At 38.0% G+C, this 23,007-nt stretch overlaps 1 protein-coding gene across 1 annotated transcript in view; it reads left to right on the top strand.

Moving 5' to 3' along the window:
* Positions 1-23,007, top strand: part of ACAP2 (ArfGAP with coiled-coil, ankyrin repeat and PH domains 2) — a 180,351-nt gene that overhangs the window by 141,065 nt on the left and 16,279 nt on the right. The window contains exons 12-20 of the mRNA XM_011988964.1: positions 6,343-6,394; positions 7,812-7,912; positions 8,522-8,627; positions 15,137-15,345; positions 15,669-15,738; positions 20,031-20,122; positions 21,743-21,927; positions 22,335-22,439; positions 22,824-22,916. Coding sequence (XP_011844354.1) covers positions 6,343-6,394; positions 7,812-7,912; positions 8,522-8,627; positions 15,137-15,345; positions 15,669-15,738; positions 20,031-20,122; positions 21,743-21,927; positions 22,335-22,439; positions 22,824-22,916 — 1,013 coding nt within the window. The remainder of the gene's footprint in view (positions 1-6,342; positions 6,395-7,811; positions 7,913-8,521; positions 8,628-15,136; positions 15,346-15,668; positions 15,739-20,030; positions 20,123-21,742; positions 21,928-22,334; positions 22,440-22,823; positions 22,917-23,007) is intronic.

Below are 23,007 nucleotides of genomic sequence, written 5' to 3'. Positions count from 1 at the left end.
TGGGGGATTGTTTATGGATTACTTTTAGGGCACCTTTTTTGTTTTAGTCACCATAGGGTACCACACATTTGCTATTACCTATACTTCTGTGGAATTTTTGCATACAGTCTTATCAAAATCAACTATTTAAAAAGACCTTCTGGCTGGGCATGGTGGCTCATGCCTGTAATCCCAGCACTTTGGGAGGCCAAGGCGGGCAGGTCACTTGAGGTCAGGCATTCAAGACCAGCCTGGCCAACATGGTGAGACCCTTGTCTCTACTAAAAATATAAAAATTAGCCGGTCATGGTGGCATGCATCTGTAATCCCGGCTCCTTGGGAAACTGAGGTGGGAGAATCAGTTGAACCCAGGGAGGCAGAGGTTGCAGTGAGCTGTGATTGTACCACTGAACTCCAGCCTAGATGACCAGAGCGAGACTTCATCTCAAAAAAAGAAAAAAAAAAACTTCTTTCTCCCATAAATATGATACACTTACTATGTACCCACAAAAATTAAAAATAAAAAAAATTACTTTCTTCCTCAGGGAAATGTGAGTGTGACTAGGAATTTCCAGATAGTTTTTAAACCTCACTTTGTGCTTCATAAATTACAAGTGTATTTCAGATGATTCCAAAATCTGGAATTTAACTGAATAGATAATATTTTGTATGATGTGATTGAAATAGCATAAGGAGTAAAAAGTTTTATTTCTTATGTGGACTGTTGTAGTTTGTAATATCTCAAAAATTTTATAAATCTATACAATGTATTTTTCTGAAGATAATGTGAGGTCACCACAATAATTTTTCTTTGTCGGGTCATTTTCTCAGTATGGCAGCTTCCTTTCAGGCTCACATTATTGGATTATTAGAACTTAACTTCTCTTTTGCTTTTTATGATAAATTCAGAAAAGGTGAATGAAGAAGGAAAATAAATAGATACTAACATAATTTATTTAGTGATAACTTGGAAAAACTAATAAAACTGAATAATTGCTTGCTATGCTCTTTGTTTAAATAGAAAATACAACTAAAAGCATAGAATATACTACACGATACTTTAAAGCAAAATATTCTGTATGCTGCTGATGTAGATGTAAATGTTTTATTTCTATTGGCCTTTTGTATTATAAGAAGTATATACATAGATGAAAGGTTAATACTATGTATGTGTGGCCTTCAAGTCCCGTGTATCATTTCATGAAAATGGGATGGGCAATTGGCAGAAATGTTTATTTGGCTAATATTTTATAATCTTTGACATCCTCTGTTTAGTGAACCTACTTTCTTTATGAAAACTTCATTTATCTCAGGTTTATATAGACAATTCCTACAGTGATTGTCTTCCTTAACTTTTAGGAGTAGCTTATTAAGATGAGGTGCGAGGTACTATCTATATTTTATAGCCATGAACTTTGAGGCAGAAAATAATAGTAGAGAGATGCCCAAGTATGCTAAGTCCTATCAGAACTTCCTATGACATAGTATTTGAAGAACTTTTTGAATATTCCTGAAATTTTCAGAGTCCTAAGAGTTGGAATTAATTGTACAAATGCATATGTGTATAAAAAGTAAATAAAATGCAATAGATACTTTTGATTATTTTGTTAGGTTCAGAGCTTAAGCTTGTTTCTTAATTCTTGCTTTATTTTCGTATCATGCTAGTCCTTTGCTTATTTTGCACATTTTTCGTTTTCATTCTTTTACCACCTTTCCTTTATGTTTTAATCCTGCCCCGTTTTTTCACATGACAGGAAAAAGCCCGATCATATCAGGTACCAAATGGCTTCCTTCCCTTTACCCTCACCTTACTCCAGTTTCCTTTTTGGCACGAGAAAGCTCATAATTAACTTGCATTTCAGTTGGATTACTTGCAATGGATAAAAAGTCTCTTTATGTTTTAAATTGGGAAGAAAATATAAATATTTTATTTGAGAAATGGAATTATACCTTTTAATTGCACATCTCCTCAATTTGTTTTAATCTTTAAAGGAATATTTGATTTATTTATAATTACCCAAAGAAGATACAGATTGGGTAATTTTCCTTTTTTAAATATGTCTTATTTTTTTAAAAAGAGAAAGGCTGGATATGTGGCTTATACCTGTAATACCAGCATTTTGGGTGGTCGATGTTGGAGGATCACTTGAGCGCAGGAATTGGAGACCAGTCCTGGCAACATAGTAAGACCCCGTCTCTGCCAAAATACATATAAACAAATAAGAAATTAGCTGGGTGTGCTGGCATGCCTCTGTGGTCCCAGCAACTCCAGAGGCTGATGTGGGAGGATCACTTGAGCCCAGGATTTCCAGACTGCAGTGAGCTGTGATTGCACCATGACACTCCAGGCTGAGTGTCTCTAAAAAAATTACATATATGTCTAAACAAATAAAAATATAGAGGGAAATAAGCTAGTAAACTCTTTTTAAAAATTTGAGCAGTAACTAGGATTAGTCCTTTTGGTAAAACCATATTGATTATGTTGAAAGAATACATTGTCAGTTCCTTACCTTTTTTTGTTTTGCCATTATTTTCTCTGTATAAAAATAAATTGAAGGCTGGGCGCGGTGGCTCACGCCTGTAATCCCAGCACTTTGGGAGGCCGAGGTGGGTGGATCACAAGGTCAGGAGATCGAGACCGTCCTGGCTAACATGGTGAAACCCCGTCTCTACTAAAAATACAAAAAAAATTAGCCAGGCATGGTGGCGGGCGCCTGTAGTCCCAGCTACTCGGGAGGCTGAGGCAGGAGAATGGCATGAACCTGGGAGGCGGAGCTTGCAGTGAGCTGAGATTGTGCCACTGCACTCCAGCCTGGGCGACAGAGCGAGACTCCGACTCAAAAAAAAAAGAAATAAATATATAAATTGAAGTAAAGGAGCATTCATGTTCAGGCTTTTAATTTTTACCAATTGTTTACCTGTTTGGCACTTAAATGGATATGTAAATAAACCCATCATCCTTAACAGTTCTAGTAATAAAGCTTCTACAGGTTTCAAAGTTTGACTTTTACTCATGTTCTTGATTTTAAGAGCAGTGTGGGACTAGTGATCAAACATGGTAAAATATTTTTTTGTGTATATATATATATTTTTTCCTGCCCAAATGTTGTCATTTGGAAACTCTAATTGGTATGTTAATATTAATAACTAATAATTTATAAATTTAATATTTACAACATATATTTTTAAAGTATAATATTTAGAATTTAATAAAATGTGTATTATATTGAGTTATTTCAATTTGAGATACAAAGTGGTACCTTATTTTTCTTAATGAAGCAAATTTTTCTATTTTAAAAACTGTCTTGGTTGGGCGCGATGGCTCATGCCTGTAATCCCAGCACTTTGGGAGGCTGAGGCGGGTGGATCACCTGAGGTGAGGAGTTCAAGGCCAGCTTGGCCAACATGGCGAAACCCCGTCTCTACTAAAAATACAAAAATTGCCGGGCATGGCGGTGCATGCCTGTAATCCCAGCTACTCGGGAGACTGAGGCAAGAGAATCTCTTGAACTCAGGAGGCGGAGGTTGCAGGGAGCCGAGATCGTGCCATTGCACTCCAACCTGGGCAACAGAGTGAGACTCCGTCTCAAAAACAAAAACAAAATCAAAAAACAAAACAAAACAGAACAAAAAGCTGTCTTGTATTTTGGCTTTGTGGTCAGTTTCTGAATCCAAACTTAAGTATTTTTTCTATATTTCACAGTCCATGAGCTATTTTTAAGTCTTACTTTTCCTTTTCTTAGAAATGTTAGTAACAATTAGAGCCGGGCGTGGTGGCTCATGCCTGTAGTCCCAGCGCTTTGGGAGGCCAAGGTGGGTGGATCGCTTGAGACCAGGAGTTAGAGACCAGCCTGGCCAACATGGTAAAACCTCATCTCTGCTAAAAATACAAAAATTAGCAGGGTGTGGTGGCGTGTGTCTGTAACCTCAGCTGCTCGGGAGGCTAGGGTACCAGAATCGCTTGAACCCAGGAAGCGGAAGTTTCAGTGAGCCAAGATCGCACCCCTGCACTCCAACTTGGGCGACAGAGTGAGACTCTGCCTCAAAAAAACCAAAAAAACAAAAACAACAACAACAATGAAATGTTAATAACAACTAGGATTATTCTATAGAAAGAATTAAAAATTATGTTCCCTTTTACTTGATTAAAGTTTTGGTCAATGTTAGGTTATTAGTTTTTTTATTTGTAATAACAATGGAGGAGTGATAGTGTCATAAGACACACAGATCTTAGTATAATAATTGAAAAAATGTTTTCTACCTAGGATGTATGACATTTTTCCTTAAGAGATGTAAAATTAAGAGTTTATGTTTTCTTTCCTCAGTTTATAAAAACTGATGATATGAAAACGTCATTCAGAAGCAGATAGATGGCAGAGGAATTGGGTTTCAGAAATACATGTGATCCTTGGAGTTAATAATCAGAGGGATAGGTCTCTGACAACAACATACGTTCTAATATAGCATTTTGATACGATTTTTAGAAGATACTGTCCTAAGATGCAGCAGGTCAAGAGAAGTTAATTTTTTGAAGACCTCAGAAGCGTGAAAAGTTTACATAAGTGTGATTTTTGTTGCTCAGTAAAACTCTTGGTAGCTTTCATCGAATTATGGAATTGACTATGATATAAAACAAATGATTTTGTATTACTACAGTTCACCCTACTTCAAATGATTTTTACATAAACGCTTTCATCAGTATCAGAGATTGTTTCCATTGCATGTCATCCCATGTGGCAGGGTTGCACCATTTTGTTTGTTTGTAGGTACTTCCTTAACATTTCTAACCAACTATCTGTCCCAAAGTAAAGAAACCCAGAAGTTCTTCCTTTTCTAGCCTACCTCTTGATGATTTGCATTTAGAGGCAACCCAGCTCATTTTATCTAGATGCTTCTTTAACAAATGTCTTTTTTAATGGTAAAGGTGATTCCTCTTTAAGTGGTAAGAAAACCTAACAGTCTTTCTAGTGAATGGCTTAAAAATGGAAAAACATCTCCTAGTCATGAGATGAGAACAGCTTTGGATAATTAACTTAATTTTTAAAAATAGAAATTCTAAATGTCTAAATACAATTGCTAATGCTTCATATTAGTACCAATGAAAAGGTAGAATCTCTATCTGCTAATTGATTAATAACTAATGTTACAATAGAAATCATCTCACATGAAACTAATTTTAAAATAATGATTCAAATACTGTTTTACTTTTCATGCTTTATAAGAAGTTTTGCTTTCTTTTCTGAATGGCTTTTGGCTGTGAATTTTGAATTTTTTTTTATGCCTTTAGGTCTTTTATTGTTTTAATAAATTAGAATTAGTAAATATGTCATACATAGCTTAGATTTTTCTTCTAAAGAAGGTCGTAAGTAAATTGTTTGCCTAATAATTTACAGTAACGAGCAGAACCATATAAATACTTGAGTGAATCATTTGTAGTAATAACTTTGATTAATTTGCTTAAGAGTATTTTATGTGAAACTAAGACCAAGCTAATTTGTGATTGTCTCTTGTTAGATGTCAGTTCTGACATGATTAGTTTTCTGTTGTGCTTATCAAATCAGACTCTTACTGAATTATCTGCTGAAAGGTTGAAAATAAAGCACAATTTGTTTCAATGTTTTTCTGTATATAAGTGGATACTTTTTTTTTTTTTTTGAGACAGAGTCTTGCTCTGTGGCCCAGGCTGGAGTGCAATGGCGTGATTTTGGCTCACTGCAACCTCTGCCTCCCGGGTTCAAGTGATTCTCCTGCCTCAGCCTCCTGAGTAGCTGGGATTACAGGCACTTGCCGCCATACCTGGCTAATTTTTGTATTTTTTATTAGAGACTGGGTTTCACTGTGTTGTTCAGGCTGGTCTCGAACTCCTGACCTCAGGTGATCTACTCGCTTTGGCCTCCCAAAGTGCTGGGATTACAGGTGTGAGCCACTGTGCCTGGCCACAAGTGTATACTTTTATTCACAATATACATTTATACCAACTTTATAAGAAAAGCAATTATTTCTGGGGAAAGAGTTCAGTTATTTTTGAGGAACCTCAAAAACTAAATTTGTACTTTAAAACAGTTATTATTTGGTGGTAGCATAAAGGGTAACTGCTTTTGTTAGGATGTAAATTTATGACATGAAATTAATCAAAATGTAGTACTTTAATTTTCCTAACCTGTGGTTTTAAAACGTTTGTTTTTTACTTTCAATAGTTTTCCCATATTAGAATCAGTTTATATAAAGCAAAATAATACAATGCACTTCTCAAAACATAATTACCACAATGTGATTTCCAGTGCTTTCTCAAATATTTCATTTCTAACAACAATGGAAATAAATTATGTTTATGAAAACTTAATCTATTTTGTGTTTCTGTAGGCGCTGGTTTTCAATACAGAATAATCAGTTGGTTTACCAGAAAAAATTTAAGGTAGGTGTTAATAAGTGAAAACCTAATGAGTTATCAATTTCAGTTATTTATCTTCTTGTTTTGGTAAACATTGAAGTCTATAAATACTCATGTGTGTAAAATTAATATAATTATTAGTTTTCTGTTTGAGCAGGTATAAGAGGACTCTAGGGTGGAAAATTTCAACATTTCATTCTTAAAAGCAAAGTGATGTTGAATCCTGAATTCTTACTTCCTCACTTTGAGATGGATTTTTCTGGGTCACAGGATTTTAAAAAATGTTTTGGTAGCTTTTAAATGGTATATATTAGTTGTACATACTTTTGTGGTACATGTGCTATTTTGATACTTGTATATAATGTGTAAGGATCAAATCAGGGTAACTGGGGCGTCAATCACCTCAAACATTTTTCTTTGTCTTAGGAACATTACAAATCTCCTTTCCTAGCTATTTTGAAATATACAGCATACTTTTATTTCTTTAAATGTATCTTTGTCTAGTGCATGACAGAAATAACACTGCCATTCCATACCACTGTTTTGAAGATGAAAGAGAGGATGCCTTTTAAATAATGTCACAATAGGGCCAAAGGTGATAGGACAGAATGGTTAAAAATTACATTAATTAAAATGTAAGCTGAAAGTAATTTAAATAGAACCCCTTAAATTTGTTAATATTGTTTTATATGTTTGTTTTCCTGAACCTTATTTTAAGGATGAGGAAGTATTATTTATGGGAAAGTCACATTGGGATTACATGTGAGTTGAGAATATTAAAATAACTAGAAACAAAAGAATGAATCATTAGTTATTCTCATAACTAATGATTATCTGAATGACATTCTGTAAACTGCAAATTTCAAATCTCTACTCTTGAGATGACACTGAAATTTTATTTGCAAGGTTCTATGGTAGCAGGTGTGTATGACAGAAGCCGTTTAATCAGCTAATTAGTTCATGGTTTCTTCTATTCTGATAAACTTGGTATTAAATAGTAGAAAGTGATAAAATCTTTTTGATTCACTTAGGTATTTTAGGAAGTTGTAGCTTTTCTTTGAGTTATTTAAAACTTGACTGAATAAAGGCTTCTCTTTTGGAGGAAAGTAGCTTTATTATATGTGAGTGGGGACCAGGAGAGTGGATATGAAAGAAAATGGAAGAAAAGCTGCAGAACATTAACATTTATTGAGAATCTACTAAAGTATCAACTGTTGGACCAGTCTCTTTATATGTAAACCATTTCATTTACTCTCTATGTAATTTATGAGGTAGATACAATTATTAACAGGACAAAATTACTTTTATGTCTATATTGATAACCCCTATCTGTGTCTAAAAAATTAGACCGCTTATGCCAAGTAATATTTTTAAGTATTTTGTTATTGGTAGTATTAAAACCTAAGTGGAAAAGTGTGGAAATGTGGTTTCCTCCCTGTAGGATAATCCGACTGTAGTAGTTGAAGACCTCAGGCTCTGCACAGTGAAACATTGTGAAGACATAGAGCGACGATTCTGCTTTGAGGTGGTCTCACCAACAAAGTAAGTGGTTCTAAAGGATCTGTGATTTGCTTTCATGTTTTTATAGTTTGTCTTAAAGAACTTCCCAGAGTGGAGGAATTTGCATTTGTCTGTAATTTTCTGTGCTAAAGAGGAAAAAAAGTTTTAAAAATAAATTTCAATAATTAATGGTTACAGATATAGTCAGATATTTATGTAACTTCTACCATTTATCCTATTCTTTAATTCCATAAAGGTGATTTATGTGCTCATATGAAAATTTTAGCTATTATGATGATGAATTAAAATCATATGAGTTTCTTTGATAACTATCATTTTATATTTGTACCCAGTAGAAAAAAAATGAGTATTTTTATGTTTATATGGTAAATTTAAGAGTTTTTTTTTTTTTTTAAATATTCAGGGATGGGTTATTTGTTTTTAAGAGATAATTTGTTTCATTGGCACCTTGATTTCTTCGTCAACATACTTTGCCCTAAAGATACATGAAATAAAAACTTTTTTCAACAAATTATATATTTTTTTTTTTTGCTAGAAAATTATTAAATAGCAAAGTGAAAAACATACAAAGCTTATAGGGTGTTTTTGGCGTTAACTGAGTGTCTGAGAAAATATGTTATTTCCTTTTAGAAGTTGTATGCTCCAGGCAGATTCCGAAAAGCTGCGCCAGGCATGGATTAAGGCTGTTCAGACCAGTATTGCTACTGCTTATAGAGAGAAGGGTGATGAATCAGAGGTTAGTAGAGGTATTAGCAATACCAAATAATATATTGCCAAAATTCTTGATTTTAGTTGCAATGTTATGTGACTATATGTAACATCGTTTTTTACGGAAGATGATTTTATGTAATTGAAATGAGTTTTATTTTTAAAATGTGGATTTCTTTTTTATTTCTCTTGATTTCACTTGCCATTTTATTTCAGTATTTATGAATGTATGTTTGTTTTAATATTTGAATGTATGAACCAGATTGGAATAAGGTATTTCCCTGTTTTTTTTTCCCCCAAAGTATTGTGCCATTTTAGTTAATTATAAAATAAAGTAATCATCATGAAAGGTATTTATAACTGAATGAAAGCAAAAAAGGGAAGCGCAATATTGACTCTTAGGTGAAGGCCCCTTAAAAAGATAAGGTGAATGTGGAAACTTAGGTCATAGTCTGGCCTCATTTCTCAAAGAGCTTACTAAGAAAGTCTTTTGGGCAAGGCAATGAGTGAGTAAATGAGTCCTGAGAAATGGAACTCAGCACTTTTGGGTCATCTGGCAAGACTGTGGCATAGGCTTAGTGATAGATAATTGTCGGGAATATGGGGAATCGATTTTTCTCTAAACTGTATTTCAAAACTTACCGTGGCCAACTTCCAGCTCCCAAATATAGATCAAAGCACAACCTTTTCAGGCATGGGATTGTGGGGGGCGACTAACTTGATCCAAGCAGAAGGACGTAGAGATGAAAGCGGGAAGTGGACCAGAAGCCAAGCTTATGTGAACTTGTCTGGGTACAAATGATGGGAACATTGACAAAGGGCATGCTGGCAAAGATAGCCCTCAGTATGTCTGTCTCTAGAATCACACGTCTCCAGTCTGGACCAGTTGCTCCCTAAGCCTGCAGTATGGCTGTCAGTCTGGAATTTCCTTACAAAATCATTTCTGGAGATTCTTCTCTTTCCTGTATCCCGTCTCTTTCTCCTTCTTAAGAAAAACTTAAGTACTTTCTCCAGTAGCTTCCTGAAAATGAGGCATTTGTGATTCCATGCATGTCTGAAAATGTCTTGATTCTGTCCTCATATTTGATTGGCAGTTTGGCTGGATATTTTAAGATTGGAAATAATCTTGAGAATTTTAACAGCATTGTTTTTTTTTTTTTAGTTTCCAGTGTTGATGTTGAAGCTTTTCTTATTAATGATCTTTTGTATTTCTCCTCTGCAGTCTCTCTGTATTTTCTGGATTGGTATTATGGTTTTCTTATTTTTGTGTCCGTGTGTGTTGTTTTGCTCTACTTCTGGGAAATCTTCTCAGTTAATCTTTCAAGTCTTCTATTGAATATTTCAGTTCTGCTAGCACATATTTAATTTCCAAGAGCTCCGTTTGTTCACTAACTGTTTATAAATACAGACCTGTTCTTTTTTCATGGAATCAGTGTTAGAGCTGTGGTTCTTCACCATCATTGCATACTATGATGTCATCACACAGGGAGCTTAAAAAGCCCCCATTGCTTAGGTACCACCCCAGAACACTTGATGGAGTTGACCATCAATACTTTAACAGGCTGTCTAGGTTAGTTCCATAAACAACCAAGGTTGAGAGGTATTGCATTAAAGACTTCCTTTGGCTATCTGATCATAAACGTTAGGCACTAAAAACTTCTTTGGAAGCTCTGAGCACAGAATTAGGACTTTGTTCACTGTGGCCTTCGCCTAAGTCTGGACCATTTGTTGAGGAACAACCATCGTCAGGGTCTTTTTGAGTCTTTTCGGCTGGTGTGATTTCCCGGAGAAGGCTCACTGATCTCGCCTCACAGGTGTGAGGGACTGGTGGGGAGCTAAGCACTGGGTATCTTAGCATATTGTATGTATGTTCATTTAATCCTCTGGCTTCCACGTTTCAGGTGAAGTCGATCCAGAGACACTCTGTTTTAATCCTCCAGAGGATAACTTTGTCATTGTGTTTATGTGTAGAGAGCAGTCAGTCCCCTAGTGGCATGGAGATGGGCGGCGGCGACAATAGGATTGAACTGTCCTGCTTAAACCATCATTCCTCCTATTAATACTTTTGTGAATTGGTGTCATATTCAGTGCTGTGTTCCTTGGAGTGGCTGACCCAAGTTATGCTGTGCTTGTGTACTTAGTTCTCTAATTTGGTGCAAAAACATTAGCATATAGAGAAAACTTGGGAATGAACCAACCTGATTTCTGTATATAATATTGACATTCTTTCCTTATATGGTTGCTCATTAGCTAATTCTCATTATCAAACATGTTCTGGTAAAACAAATATTTCTTTCTTAAAATTTCGGAATAATCCTACACTTACAGGGAAGTTTTTTTTGGAGATGGAGTCTCACTCAGTTGCTCAGGCGGTCGTGCAGGGGCATGATCTCGGCTCACTGCAACCTCCACCTCTCAGGTTCAAGCGATTCTCCTGCCTCAGCCTCCCCAGTAGCTAGGATTACAGGTGCCCACCACCACGCCCAGCTAATTTTTGTATTTTTAGTAGAGACGGGGTTTCACCACATTGGCCAGACTGGTCTCGAACTCCTGACCTCAGGTGATCCACCCACCTCAGCCTCCCAAAGTGCTGGGATTACAGGCGTGAGCCACTGCGCCCAGCCCCACAGGGAAGTTCTAAGTACAGAACAAATAACTGTTTCACCCAAACCTTTTGAGAATAAGTTGCCAGCGTGATGCCACATCACTGCATCATTGCTTTTTTTTTTTTTTGGAGACAGTCTCTCTGTCCTCCCGGATGGAGTGCATTGGTGCAATCTGAGCTCACTGCAATCTGCACCTTCTGGGTTCAAGTGATTCTCGTGCCTCAGCCTCCCGAGTAGCTGGGATGACAGGTGCACACCACCATGCCTGGCTAATTTTTGTATTTTTAGTAGAGGTGGGGTTCACCATGTTGGCCAGGCTGGTCTGGAACTCCTGGCCTCAAGTGATCCACCCACATCTGCCTCCACCCGCATCTGCCTCCCAAAGTGCTGGAATTACAGGCTTGAGCCACTGCACCTGTCCTGCATCGTTACTTTCTTTTGTTTATTTTTTGAGACAGAGTCTCACTCTGTTTGCCCAGGCCAACGTGAAGTGGCGTAATCTCAGCTCACTGCAACCTCTGCCTCCTGGGTTCCAGGGATTCTTGTGCCTCAGCCTCCAAAGTAGCTGGGGTTACAGGTGTACACCAACACACCTGGCTAATTTTTTTTGTATTTTTTAGTAGAGCTGGGGTTTCACCATGTTGGCCAGGCTGGTCATAATCCCTGACCTCAAGTGATCCGCCCACCTCAGCCTCCCAGAGTGCTGGGATTACAGGTATGAGCCACTGCACCCGGCCTGCATCATTACTTTAATGAGTACCTCCTACAACCTAGGACATTCTCCTATATAATCACAGTAGAGCCACCAATCAAGAAATAAACATCGATACGTGACTACCATTTAATTTCCAAACATCATTCAAGTTTTAGCAATCGTCCTAATGACGTTCTTCATGGCAAAAAGATCTAGTTTACAAGTATAGATAGCATTTAGTTGTTACGTCTCTTTAATCTTTCAGTCAGGAGTAGTTCCTCATTCTTACCTTGACCTTCTTAATCTTGATAGTTTCGAAAATTAAAGACTAGTTGTTTTGTAGAATGTCCCTCAATTTGGCAGGAATGTTACATAAATGATATTGTGTTCTTTTCACTTTATCCTCTTGGGTCACATGATTTTGATTTGTCCCACTGGTGATGTTAACTTTGATCATTTGATTCAGGGAGTGTCCTGGTGGGTTTCTTTACTGTAGGATTAATCTTTTAAACTTTGTAGGTAATAAGTATTTTGTTGAGGAGGTGCTTTGAAATGAACTTTTGGCAGAGAATGGTGTTTAGAAATCAAAATAAGTTTTTGGGTGTGTATACACATATACGTATTTACATCTTTTAAAAATACATTCATTTACGTTGAAAACCATTAGTGTGCCTGTTGGTATCTCCAGATTTGATAGGATTCATTCTGGTTTTCTCCTTTTCCATATCAATAATTCCTTTCTCTGTGTTGAGAAATCTGGCTCCCATTTGTCTTTAACATGTTTACTTTTATGTTTGATCCCCCGTATGTAACCGATATTCTGTATCTGTTGCCACCTGCCCTAACCTTGTCCTCCCAGCTCTGCGTGGGGTGCCCTCTTGCTCCATCAGACTCTGACACCTCACACTAGGTGGCACTCCTGCTTCGCAGCCTTCCTTTCCCTACTCAGGCTTCAGCTTCCCTTGCTGAGCCGCCTCCCTATGCAGACATGCTCCTTACCCTTCTTGGGATCTGACAGCCTGCGCATGGCTATGCTTCTGTTTTTCATCCAGCTCGATCCTCTCTAGAATACTGTGTACACACTCTTACCTTGCGTGGTCCTGTCTAATGGCTGTTCAATAGAGTTTTCAAGAAGGGCAAGACAAGAGCCAAATTGCATTTTTATTGATTCTTTACTAATATACTGGCTTGTTAAGGTTGAAATTTTTTTATTTATTTATTTATTTTTTTTTTTTGAGACAGACTCTCGATCTGTCGCCCAGGCCGGAGTGCAATGGCGTGACCTCTGCTCATTGTAACCTCTGCCTCCCAGGTACAAGCTATTCTCCTGCCTCAACCTCCCAAGTAACTAGGACTACAGGCATGTGCCACCATGCCTGGCTAATTTTTTTTTTGTATTTTTAGTAGAGACAGGGTTTCACCATATTGGCCAGGCTGCTCTCGAACTCCTGACCTTGTGATCCACCCACTTCAGCTTCCCAAAGTGCTGAGATTACAGGCATGAGGTACTGTGCCCGACCTGAAATTTTTTTAAACCAGAAGACTTTTTATAGACCATATCTGTCCTTGTTTAGGATCTAAGTACCACATCTTTGTATTTGGTCATTATGGCCATGTAGTGGGACGGTGGGGAGACAGAGTCTTGCCCTGTTTCCCAGACTGGAATGCAGTGGTGTGATCATAGTTCACTGAAGCCTTGATTTCCTGGGCTCAAGCAATCCTCCCACCTCAGCCTCCTGAGGGACCACAGGTGTGTCCTACTATGTCTAGCTCATATGTATGTATGTACGTATGTATTTACATACATATGATGGAGTCTCACTCTGTCACCCAGGCTGGAGTGCAGTGTCATTATCTTGGCTCACTGCAACCTCCGCCTCCTGGGTTTAAGTGATTCTCATGCCTCAGCCTCCTAAGTAGCTGAGACCACAGGTGTGCACCTCCAAGCCTAGCTAATTTGTATGTATGTATGTATTTATGTACGTATGATGGAGTCTCACTCTGTCACCCAGGCCGGAGTGCGGTGGCATGGCTCACTGCAACAGCCCTTTCCCGGGTTTAAGCAATTCTCATGCCTCAGCCTTCTGAATAGCTGTGACCCACAGGTGTGCGCCACCATGCCTAGCTAATTTGTATGTTTGTATGGTATGTATGTATGTATGTATTTACACTCGTATGACAGAGTCTCACTCTGTCACCCAGGTTGGAGTCTCACTCTGTCAGCATGACCTTGGCTTACTACAACCTCCGCTTCCCGGGTTTAAGTGATTCTCATGCCTCAGCCTCCTGAGTAGCTAGGATCACAGGCGTGTGCCACCATGCCCAGCTAATTTTTTTGTATTTGTAGCAGAGACAGGGTTTCACTGTGTTGGCCAGGCTGGTCTTGAACTCCTGGCCTAAAGTGATCCACCCGCCTCAGCCTCCCAAAGTGTTGGGATTACACACGTGAGTCACTGTGCCCAGGCATATTATTTTTTATTATTTTTTAGAGACAGGCTCTTGCTCTGTTGCCCAGGCTGATCTTGAACACCTGGACCCAAGTGATCCTCCCGCTTCAGCTTCCTAAAGTGCTTGGATTACAGATGTGAGACACCGCTGTCAGCCAAAAAATTAGCTTTTTGTTAATCAGCTATCTTTTATTTTTTTCCTCTTTTACCTGATATCCCTTGAAGTTTTAAACATTATATGTTCTATATTTGATTCACTCTGTAGTTATAATTATGTAGTTGATCTCTTCTTTAGTATTTATATAAGCTCATACCTTTCCAGTTACTCACTGTAGTAATTAAAATAACTTGCTTTATCCCTGAGAAGTCTGAAAAAAAAAATGACTAGCTTAAAGTTTATTGAACACCTTGGAAAAGTGTGGTATAAAACAATAATTTATTTCATTCTTGAGTTTTAATAATCCCTTACCTATTACCTCTGTCTCCACTCTGCATGTTAAACTAGTGTTCCCCTTTCTCTCTGTCTTCATTTTCTGTACATATGTTCCTTGTGTCATTTATTATATATAATTTTAAATGTTTACAATGTTTCTCCCCACTAGAATAAAAGTTCACTGGTGGAAGAACCTACTTCTTTTTATCCTTGAATTTCTAGCTAGAATATTGCCTGGCTTATGCTTATAACAGGCCTTTAATTTATTGATTGGAAGCTTTAGTTTGGAGCATGTAGTGTGTGACAAAGTATTTCAATCTTTTTTTTAGAAAAACAAGTAACTCTTAATTTTTTTAGAAGCTGGATAAGAAATCATCTCCATCCACAGGAAGCCTAGATTCTGGAAGTGAGTCAAAAGAGAAATTATTGAAAGGAGAAAGTGCGCTTCAGCGAGTCCAGTGTATCCCTGGCAATGCCAGCTGTTGTGACTGTGGCCTGGCAGATCCACGGTGGGCCAGCATCAACCTGGGCATCACCTTGTGTATCGAGTGCTCCGGAATTCACCGGTGGGTAGGCCTGTCCAGGATTAGAATTTCTTCTTTTGGATAAACACAGATTGAAATGGTCATGTTTCATTTGTTAGCTGCCCTTTTCCACTTCCCTAATTTAATCACCAGTTTGTATCTTTGTACCTTTTAAGAAGTGGTTAAAATCCTGGTTTGTAAAAGCTTTTGAGGACTTTGGTTCATCATTCATTACTAAACAGAAGATATGTCCCTATCTGTGTATGTTGAGGGCTTTATTAGAGCCTGTGTCACATTAAAAAAGAATTTGCACAAATACGTAAACGGAGACTTGATAGTAATGCGGTCGTCTTTTTTCCACTTAGGAGTCTTGGGGTTCATTTTTCAAAAGTACGATCTTTAACTTTAGACACCTGGGAGCCGGAACTTTTAAAGGTAAAACAACAACAACAAAAAATTTTGCTTTAAAATTTTCATATTTTCACATAAAAGTGAAGATTTTAGAATCTTGGTTTGCAAATGTATGAGTTCTTCATGCTGACAATGTATGCTAGCTAAATTGTATTGAAACATATCTGAGGCTATTTTGGCAAATCTGGTGTTTTCATTGTAAGTTTTAAAAATGGCTGCATTTGGCTGGGCATGGTGGCTCATGCCTGTAATCCCAGCACTTTGGGAGGCCAAGGCGGGTGGATCACAAGGTCAGGAGATTGAGACCATCCTGGCTAACACAGTGAAACCCCATCTCTACTGAAAATACAAAAAATTGGCCAGCAGGTGGGGCGGGCATCTGTAGTCCCAGCTACTCGGGAGGCTGAGGCAGGAGAATGGCGTGAACCCGGGAGGCGGAGCTTGCAGTAAGCCGAGATCGCGCCACTGTACTCCAGCCTGGGCGACAGCGAGACTCCGTCTCAAGAAAAAAAAAAAAAAAAGAAAAAGGCTACATTTGTATATAGCACTCTTAACTCCAGGTTAGTTCACTGTTCTTGTTTTTCCTTGAGACAGGGTCTTCTCGCTCCCTTGTGCAGGCTGTGTAGTGGTGCCATCACAGCTTACTGTAGTCTGGACTTCCTTGGCTCAAAGAATCCTCCTGCTGCAGACCCCCCGAGCAATTGAGACCATAGATTCATGCCACCATGCCCGGCTAATTTTCGTACTTTTTGTAGAGACAGCGTTTCACCATGTTGCCCAGACTGGTCTCGTGCTCCTGGGCTCAAGCAATCCATCTACCTTGGCCTTCCAAAGTGCTGGGACTACAGGTGTGAGTCACTACCCTTGGCCTAGTTCAGATTCTATGCCTTAATTTTAATGTTTTCTGATTAGATTCTTATTAAATATATAAGAGGTCTGTTGCTGTACTAAACTTCATGATGGATTAGTAAAGCTTTTGACCCCACTGGGTTGTTTTAGCATAGGGTGACTTGCAAATTTACATTTGTCAGGTTAGGAGTCATCATACCAAGTCTTCCTTTTTTCCGTAAGAATTTATATCTATGAAAATGTCATAAATAATTTTAGACCACTACAGGTTTCTGATAAGATTTACAAAATTTGAAATAGTAGTATAATCCTTTTAATTCCTGCCATCTAGTTTACCATATTGTAGAAAATAGATGAGTTTAAGGGTTGGAATATATACTCATTTGTTTCTTTCTGAAAATTGTGGCCGATGTGGTGGTTCACACCTGTAATCCCAGCACTTTGGGAGGCCAAGGTGGGCAGATCACTTGAGGTCAGGAGTTTGAAACCAGCCTCGCCAACATGGTGAAACTCTGTCTCTACTAAAAATACAAAAATTAGCGGGGTTGGTGGCACATGCCTGTAATCCCAGCTACTGGAGTGGCTGAATCAGGAGAATCACTTGAACCTGGGAGGCGGAGCTTGTAGTGAGCCGAGATCACACCACTGCACTCCAGCCTGGGCGACACAGCAAGACTCTCTCCAAAATAAAAAGAAAGCAGGTACTAATTCCCATTCTTTTTAAAATAGAATGTTTTTTATTTTTTTTAATTCACTCATTTTTATGACAATATTTTTCAAATTTTAATCATAGTATATTGTGAATTTATTTAACATAAAAAATGTGTGCCTAACTCTTGATAGGTTTTTCCAAGTTCTCTCTCTTTTTTTTTTTTGGAGAGGCAATCTTGCTGTGTCGGCCAAGCTGGAGTGCAGTGGTGCGATCTCTGCTCACTGCAAACTCCGCCTCCCGGGTTCACGCCATTCTCCTGCTTTAGCCTCCCGAGGAGTTGGGACTACAGGCACCCACCACCACGCCTGGCTAATTTTTTGTATTTTTAGTAGAGACGGGGTTTCACAGTGTTAGCCAGGATGGTCTCAATCTCTTGACCTTGTGATCCGCCTGCCTCGGCCTCCCAAAGAGATGGGATTACAGGCGTGAGAGCCACGGTGCCCAGCCTTTTTTTTTTTCTTTTTCTTTTTCCTTTTTTTTTTTTTTTTGTGACGGAGTCTCACTCTGTCGGCCAGGCTGGAGTGCAGTGGTGCAATCTCAGCTCCCTGCAACCTCCACCTCCTGAGTTCGAGTGATTCTTCTGCCTCAGCCTCCCGAGTAATTTTTTTTTTTTTTTTGTATTTTTTGTAGAGACAGGGTTTCGCCATGTTGCCAAGGCTGGTCTTGAACTCCTGGCCTTAAGTGATCCACCTGCCTCGGCCTCCCAAAGTGCTGGGATTGCAGGCATGAGCCACCACATCCAACCAATTTTTCCAAATCCGCAGCCAACTTTCTTAGCATCAGTAATTGAAAGATCCTTTCCTTTCCCATCATTTTCTTATTTTTCCTTTGCCTTACATTGAATTTCTTGTAAATAAGGTTGATTTCTGTGCTACTAATTTCAGTGATGCCTCACAGTACCAGTGCAGATTTTAAAGAAGACTTTGTATATAATAATTAGTATCTTTACTTTAAAAATGAAAAATATGCTGTGTAAAACTAGGAGTAATAATTGGTCAAAGAAGGAATTAGCACATTTAAGATTTTTAAGAGGTAGCTGGGCTATGGGACGAGGGGAAAGAAAGTGACAGGGAGAAATAATAGAAACAATAAATGGAAGGCCGGGCACGGTGGCTCACGACTATAATCCCAGCACTTTGGGAGGCTGAGGCAGGTGGATCACCTGAGGTCTGGAGTTTGAGACCAGCCTGACCAACATGGGAAATCCCGTCTCTACTAAAAATACAAAATTAGCCGGGCGTAGTGGTGCATACCTGTAATCCCAGCTATTCTGGAGGCTGAGGCAGGAGAATCACTTAAACTTGGGAGGCGGAGGTTGCGGTGAGCCGAGATCGTACCATTGCACTCCAACCTGGGTAACAAGAGTGAAACTCCATCTCGGAAAAAAAAAAATTAAAAAAGGAATAAATGGAAATGACAGAAGGGGGATGTCATAGAAGTAATGGAACCTCAAAAGGGCTCATGATTAAGGAAAAGGAGAGAGGCTGGTGTGGTAGGTCATGCCTGTAATCCTAGCACTTTGAGAGGTTGAGGTGGGCAGATCATCCTTGAGGTCAGGAGTTTGAGACCGGCCTGGCCAACATAGCGAAACCTTGTCTCTACTACAGATACAAAAACTAGCTGGGTTTGGTGATGGCCATCTGTAATCCCAGCTACTCGGGAGGTTGAGGCAGAAGAATCACTTGAACCCGGGACGTGGAAGTTGCAGTGGGCCAAGATCACGCCACTGCACTCCAGCCTGGGTGATGGAATGAGACTCTGTCTCAAAAAAATTAAAATAAAATAAAATAAATAAAATAAAATAAAAATAGGAGAAAAAGGGAAACCATTCTCTTGCCTGTGAGAGTGCTCTTCCCAGACTTTACTCCTGTCGCTGGGTCCAGAGAGCAGTTTAATCCTCTTGTTATCTCATCCCAGGCCTTGCCCACTCCCACATCTCATCTGTCCCAATACTTTAACCTCTATTCTCTAGATAGTGGTAAAGTCATCTTAATGTCTATTAGTGTCCCTTTTACCTACATATGATTTTTCAGGGAAATGGTTTGGGTGATCTGCTGTTGGTAAAAATGTTTGTTTTTGTGGTCAAGCCTGGAATTGGGCATAACTAGAAGCAATAAGATTAGCCAAGAAGGTAGAGATACAATTTACTAGTGAGGCAAGGAGAGCTTGAACAGAATTAAAGAGGTGAGTAGCAGATGGAAAGGAAAATCTAAAAGAATTTGGAACATATGACTAGGAGTTGTTTGTTATCTGAAGACAGAACCCAACCCAAAAAGAGGTACGTTCAAAAATAATTACCAGAAAGTTGTAAATTTGATAGATTTGCATATTTCTAGGAACTAGACATGAAAACTGAAAAGAATAGATACTTAATTTTTAACTTACCGTCCTAAGACTGGCTAGTACTTACTGTATAGATAATGCTTTGTTGTCATACTTCTTGCCTTACTGTGGACATAGAGATAGATACAATAGCTGTGATATGTGGATAGATAGACATGTAGAGAGAGAGAATGACTCTGGTGGGGTTGATCATCTTCTAGGGGAGGTAGTTTGGTGAAGAACAGCAAAGTGATAATATTACTCTCAGTTCTTGTTTCATTTTGTTTTAACATAAAACTTCTTTGTAGATTAAGCAACTATAGAATATGCAAGGGAATTAGTTAACTGTACTTGCTTAAAGGACTTTTAAATTTTAGCTTATTTTAAGGTCTTTAATGTATAGCTTATTTTTCTTTTTTTTTTTGCCAAATAGCTTATGTGTGAGTTGGGGAATGATGTTATAAATCGAGTTTATGAAGCTAATGTGGAAAAAATGGGAATAAAGAAACCACAACCAGGACAAAGGTACTATTTCACTTGTCTGTTTCCCCCTAATTAGGAATATAGCTATGATTTTTATTTCACTGTAGTGATTGATTTACAATATTGAGACAAAGTGTTTAGAAGCAGTCATTGCCACTTCTGTTCAAATGCTGGCTATCTCTTTCTTCAGTATGTTAATTAGATAATTATATTGTATTGAACATATAATCAATGATAGTCTCTAGGGTAGAGAGAGCTTAAAAATTAGGGCTCTACAAGGCTGGGCGCGGTGGCTCACGCCTGTAATCCCAGCACTTTGGGAGGCTGAGGCGGGCGGATCACGAGGTCAGGAGATCGAGACCATCCTGGCTAACACGGTGAAACCCCGTCTCTACTAAAAATGCAAAAGTTAGCCGGGCATGGTGGCGGGCGCCTGTAGTTCCAGGTACTCGGGAGGCTGAGGCAGGAGAATGGTGTGAACCCGGGAGGCGGAGCTTGCAGTGAGCCAAGATCACGCCACTGCACTCCAGCCTGGGCGATAGAGCGAGACTCCATCTCAAAAAAAAAAAAAAAAAAAAAAAAAATTAGGGCTCTACATAGGAATGTAGAAACCCTTAACAGTCAGTTAAAGCAGAACTAAGTTCTGTCCACGGCAGCAGCATTCCAAAAGGGGTAATCTATTCATTACTGTCTCTAAGGATCAAGTTTCTGTTCATCTACAGTGGATAATTTTACATTGTTCATACTTAATTTAGCAAAGATTTATTAATCACATAGTTTATGCATGTCATTATAATATCGAAGAACTAAAGATGCGAAGTGTGCCTCCGGAAGGGGAGAGTACTTGATTGCTGTGTTTGAAATTATTCTTCCAATTCTGTATAAGGAGGGCTCATTGAATGCAGTGGCTAAGAGTTGGTACCTGCAAAGCACATGATTATTGTTGTTGATACTGATTTCATTCTAAGTCTTTATGTATGGCCAATTGTATTTGAAAGTTATTGCTGTCTAAACCAATATCATTTAAATCAGAATCTTAATTATTTGCTAAAACAAGACTGTTATTTCAGACCTTGAAATAGCCTTCTATTTTAACCAAAGACCTAAACTTTTTAAGAAGATATAAGTAAAAATATAGAACAGATATGGCATTTTATGATGGTATCATAAATTAGAAGTTTATTTTATTTCTTCTTAAATTAATAATGCTATATGTTGTTTTAAAGTGGTCTTATGAAAAATTATGGCCATCAGTAGTGCTAGTTCAGTATGTGAAATTATTTCTTTGAGTAAAAATGAAAATAAAGTTACTTTCTATAAATGTTTAAGTTTTTTTTCTGGTGATGTTTTCTACTCTGCAAAAAGCATGAGGGGAGTATAGAAATGAATAGCACAGAAATTAAGAGAAAGGAAGAGTATCATATTAATATTTGTGATTTTTCAGTTAGGTTATTGTTTATATTTCACTTGAGTGTGAAATCATAGTTCATTAGGTATTTGGAAGGAAAACATAATATATATGTGTATAATGTCACAGATTCAGTTTTAACCAGTATTACATTCAGTGACTTTGTTTGAATATATTCAGTATATAATGGTTTGTTTAGTATTAGCCATGCTAAGAGGTTAAGCACAACATCATGACATTTTTATGTATATCAGACAGGAGAAGGAGGCATATATCAAAGCAAAATATGTGGAGAGGAAATTTGTGGATAAATATTCTATATCATTATCACCTCCTGAGCAGCAAAAAAAGTTTGTCTCTAAGAGTTCTGAAGAAAAGAGGCTGAGCATTTCTAAGTTTGGGCCAGGGGACCAAGTCAGAGCATCTGCCCAAAGTTCAGGTATTGCAAACTTTCTTACTGTGTCTATAGCTGTTTTCTTAAGCTCAGATCACTTTTATAATCCCTGAACTAATAGTCATTGTCATATTTTTTAATGTTAAAAACCTGTTCCCTTCTACATATTCTAAGAAAAACTGAATTTCTATGTCTTTAAAATAGTTAACTTTAAAAAATGCCATAATATTTCACCTTTCTAGGTAATACGTATATTCTAAGGAATAAAACTGCTTAAAATGCAAGGGGAGATGGGAATTGTAAACCTGACATTCCAAAAGCCCTAAGTATCTGATTAACTACCTGATTTCCTTCCTATTTTTTCCTCCTAAATTTTTTCCCAGTAACGTTTTTTCCTGCCCTTTTCCCTTCTTATGGCCTGCTTTGTGCTTTGCTAACTTGCATGTCCCCAGTGATTGCTGTAAATAGCGACGAGGCCAGGCGGGAGTCTCTGTTTTGTCCTGATGAGCTAGATTCACTCTTCTCCTACTTTGATACTTCTTCAAAACTGCGTAGTAGTAAGTACTACTCTTGTGGAGCATTCCAAGTCTGTGCCAGTGGTCATTGTGCGGTGTGGCCATCTCTGTAGATGTTACCCATTGTCTGAGAATTACACATTCTTACAGTCATATCATAAATTAAGCTCTTTACTACCCCTGACATATTATGGAGTAATGAGATGTGTTACAACTCTGAAAATAAGTTTATTTTCAGGTTTTGTGATTGATTTATATCTTGATAAGCTAAGTGTTGAAAAGGGTTAAAATTATATTAAACGCATTCTACTCGTGGTGCCTGAGTTCATGTTGATGTGTAAGAGCTCATTTTAAAACCTTGTTTGTGGGAGATTGTTTTCTAAATGGCATGAACTTTAATCATTAGTTAATTTTTCTTTAAAACAGTCAAAAGTAATGACAGTGGAATTCAGCAGAGCTCTGATGATGGAAGAGAATCTTTACCCTCCACCGTGTCAGCCAATAGTTTATATGAGCCTGGTGAGTTCTGATGAAACTCAATGTTAATTGGTTTTGTTTGCTTAAAAATGCATGTGGTAAATGTCTATTCTTGATTATATATATATATATA

Source organism: Mandrillus leucophaeus, unplaced genomic scaffold (genome assembly GCF_000951045.1).
Source record: "Mandrillus leucophaeus isolate KB7577 unplaced genomic scaffold, Mleu.le_1.0 Scaffold342, whole genome shotgun sequence".
Lineage (NCBI taxonomy): Eukaryota > Metazoa > Chordata > Mammalia > Primates > Cercopithecidae > Mandrillus > Mandrillus leucophaeus.
This window is presented reverse-complemented; position numbering and strand designations above follow the sequence as displayed.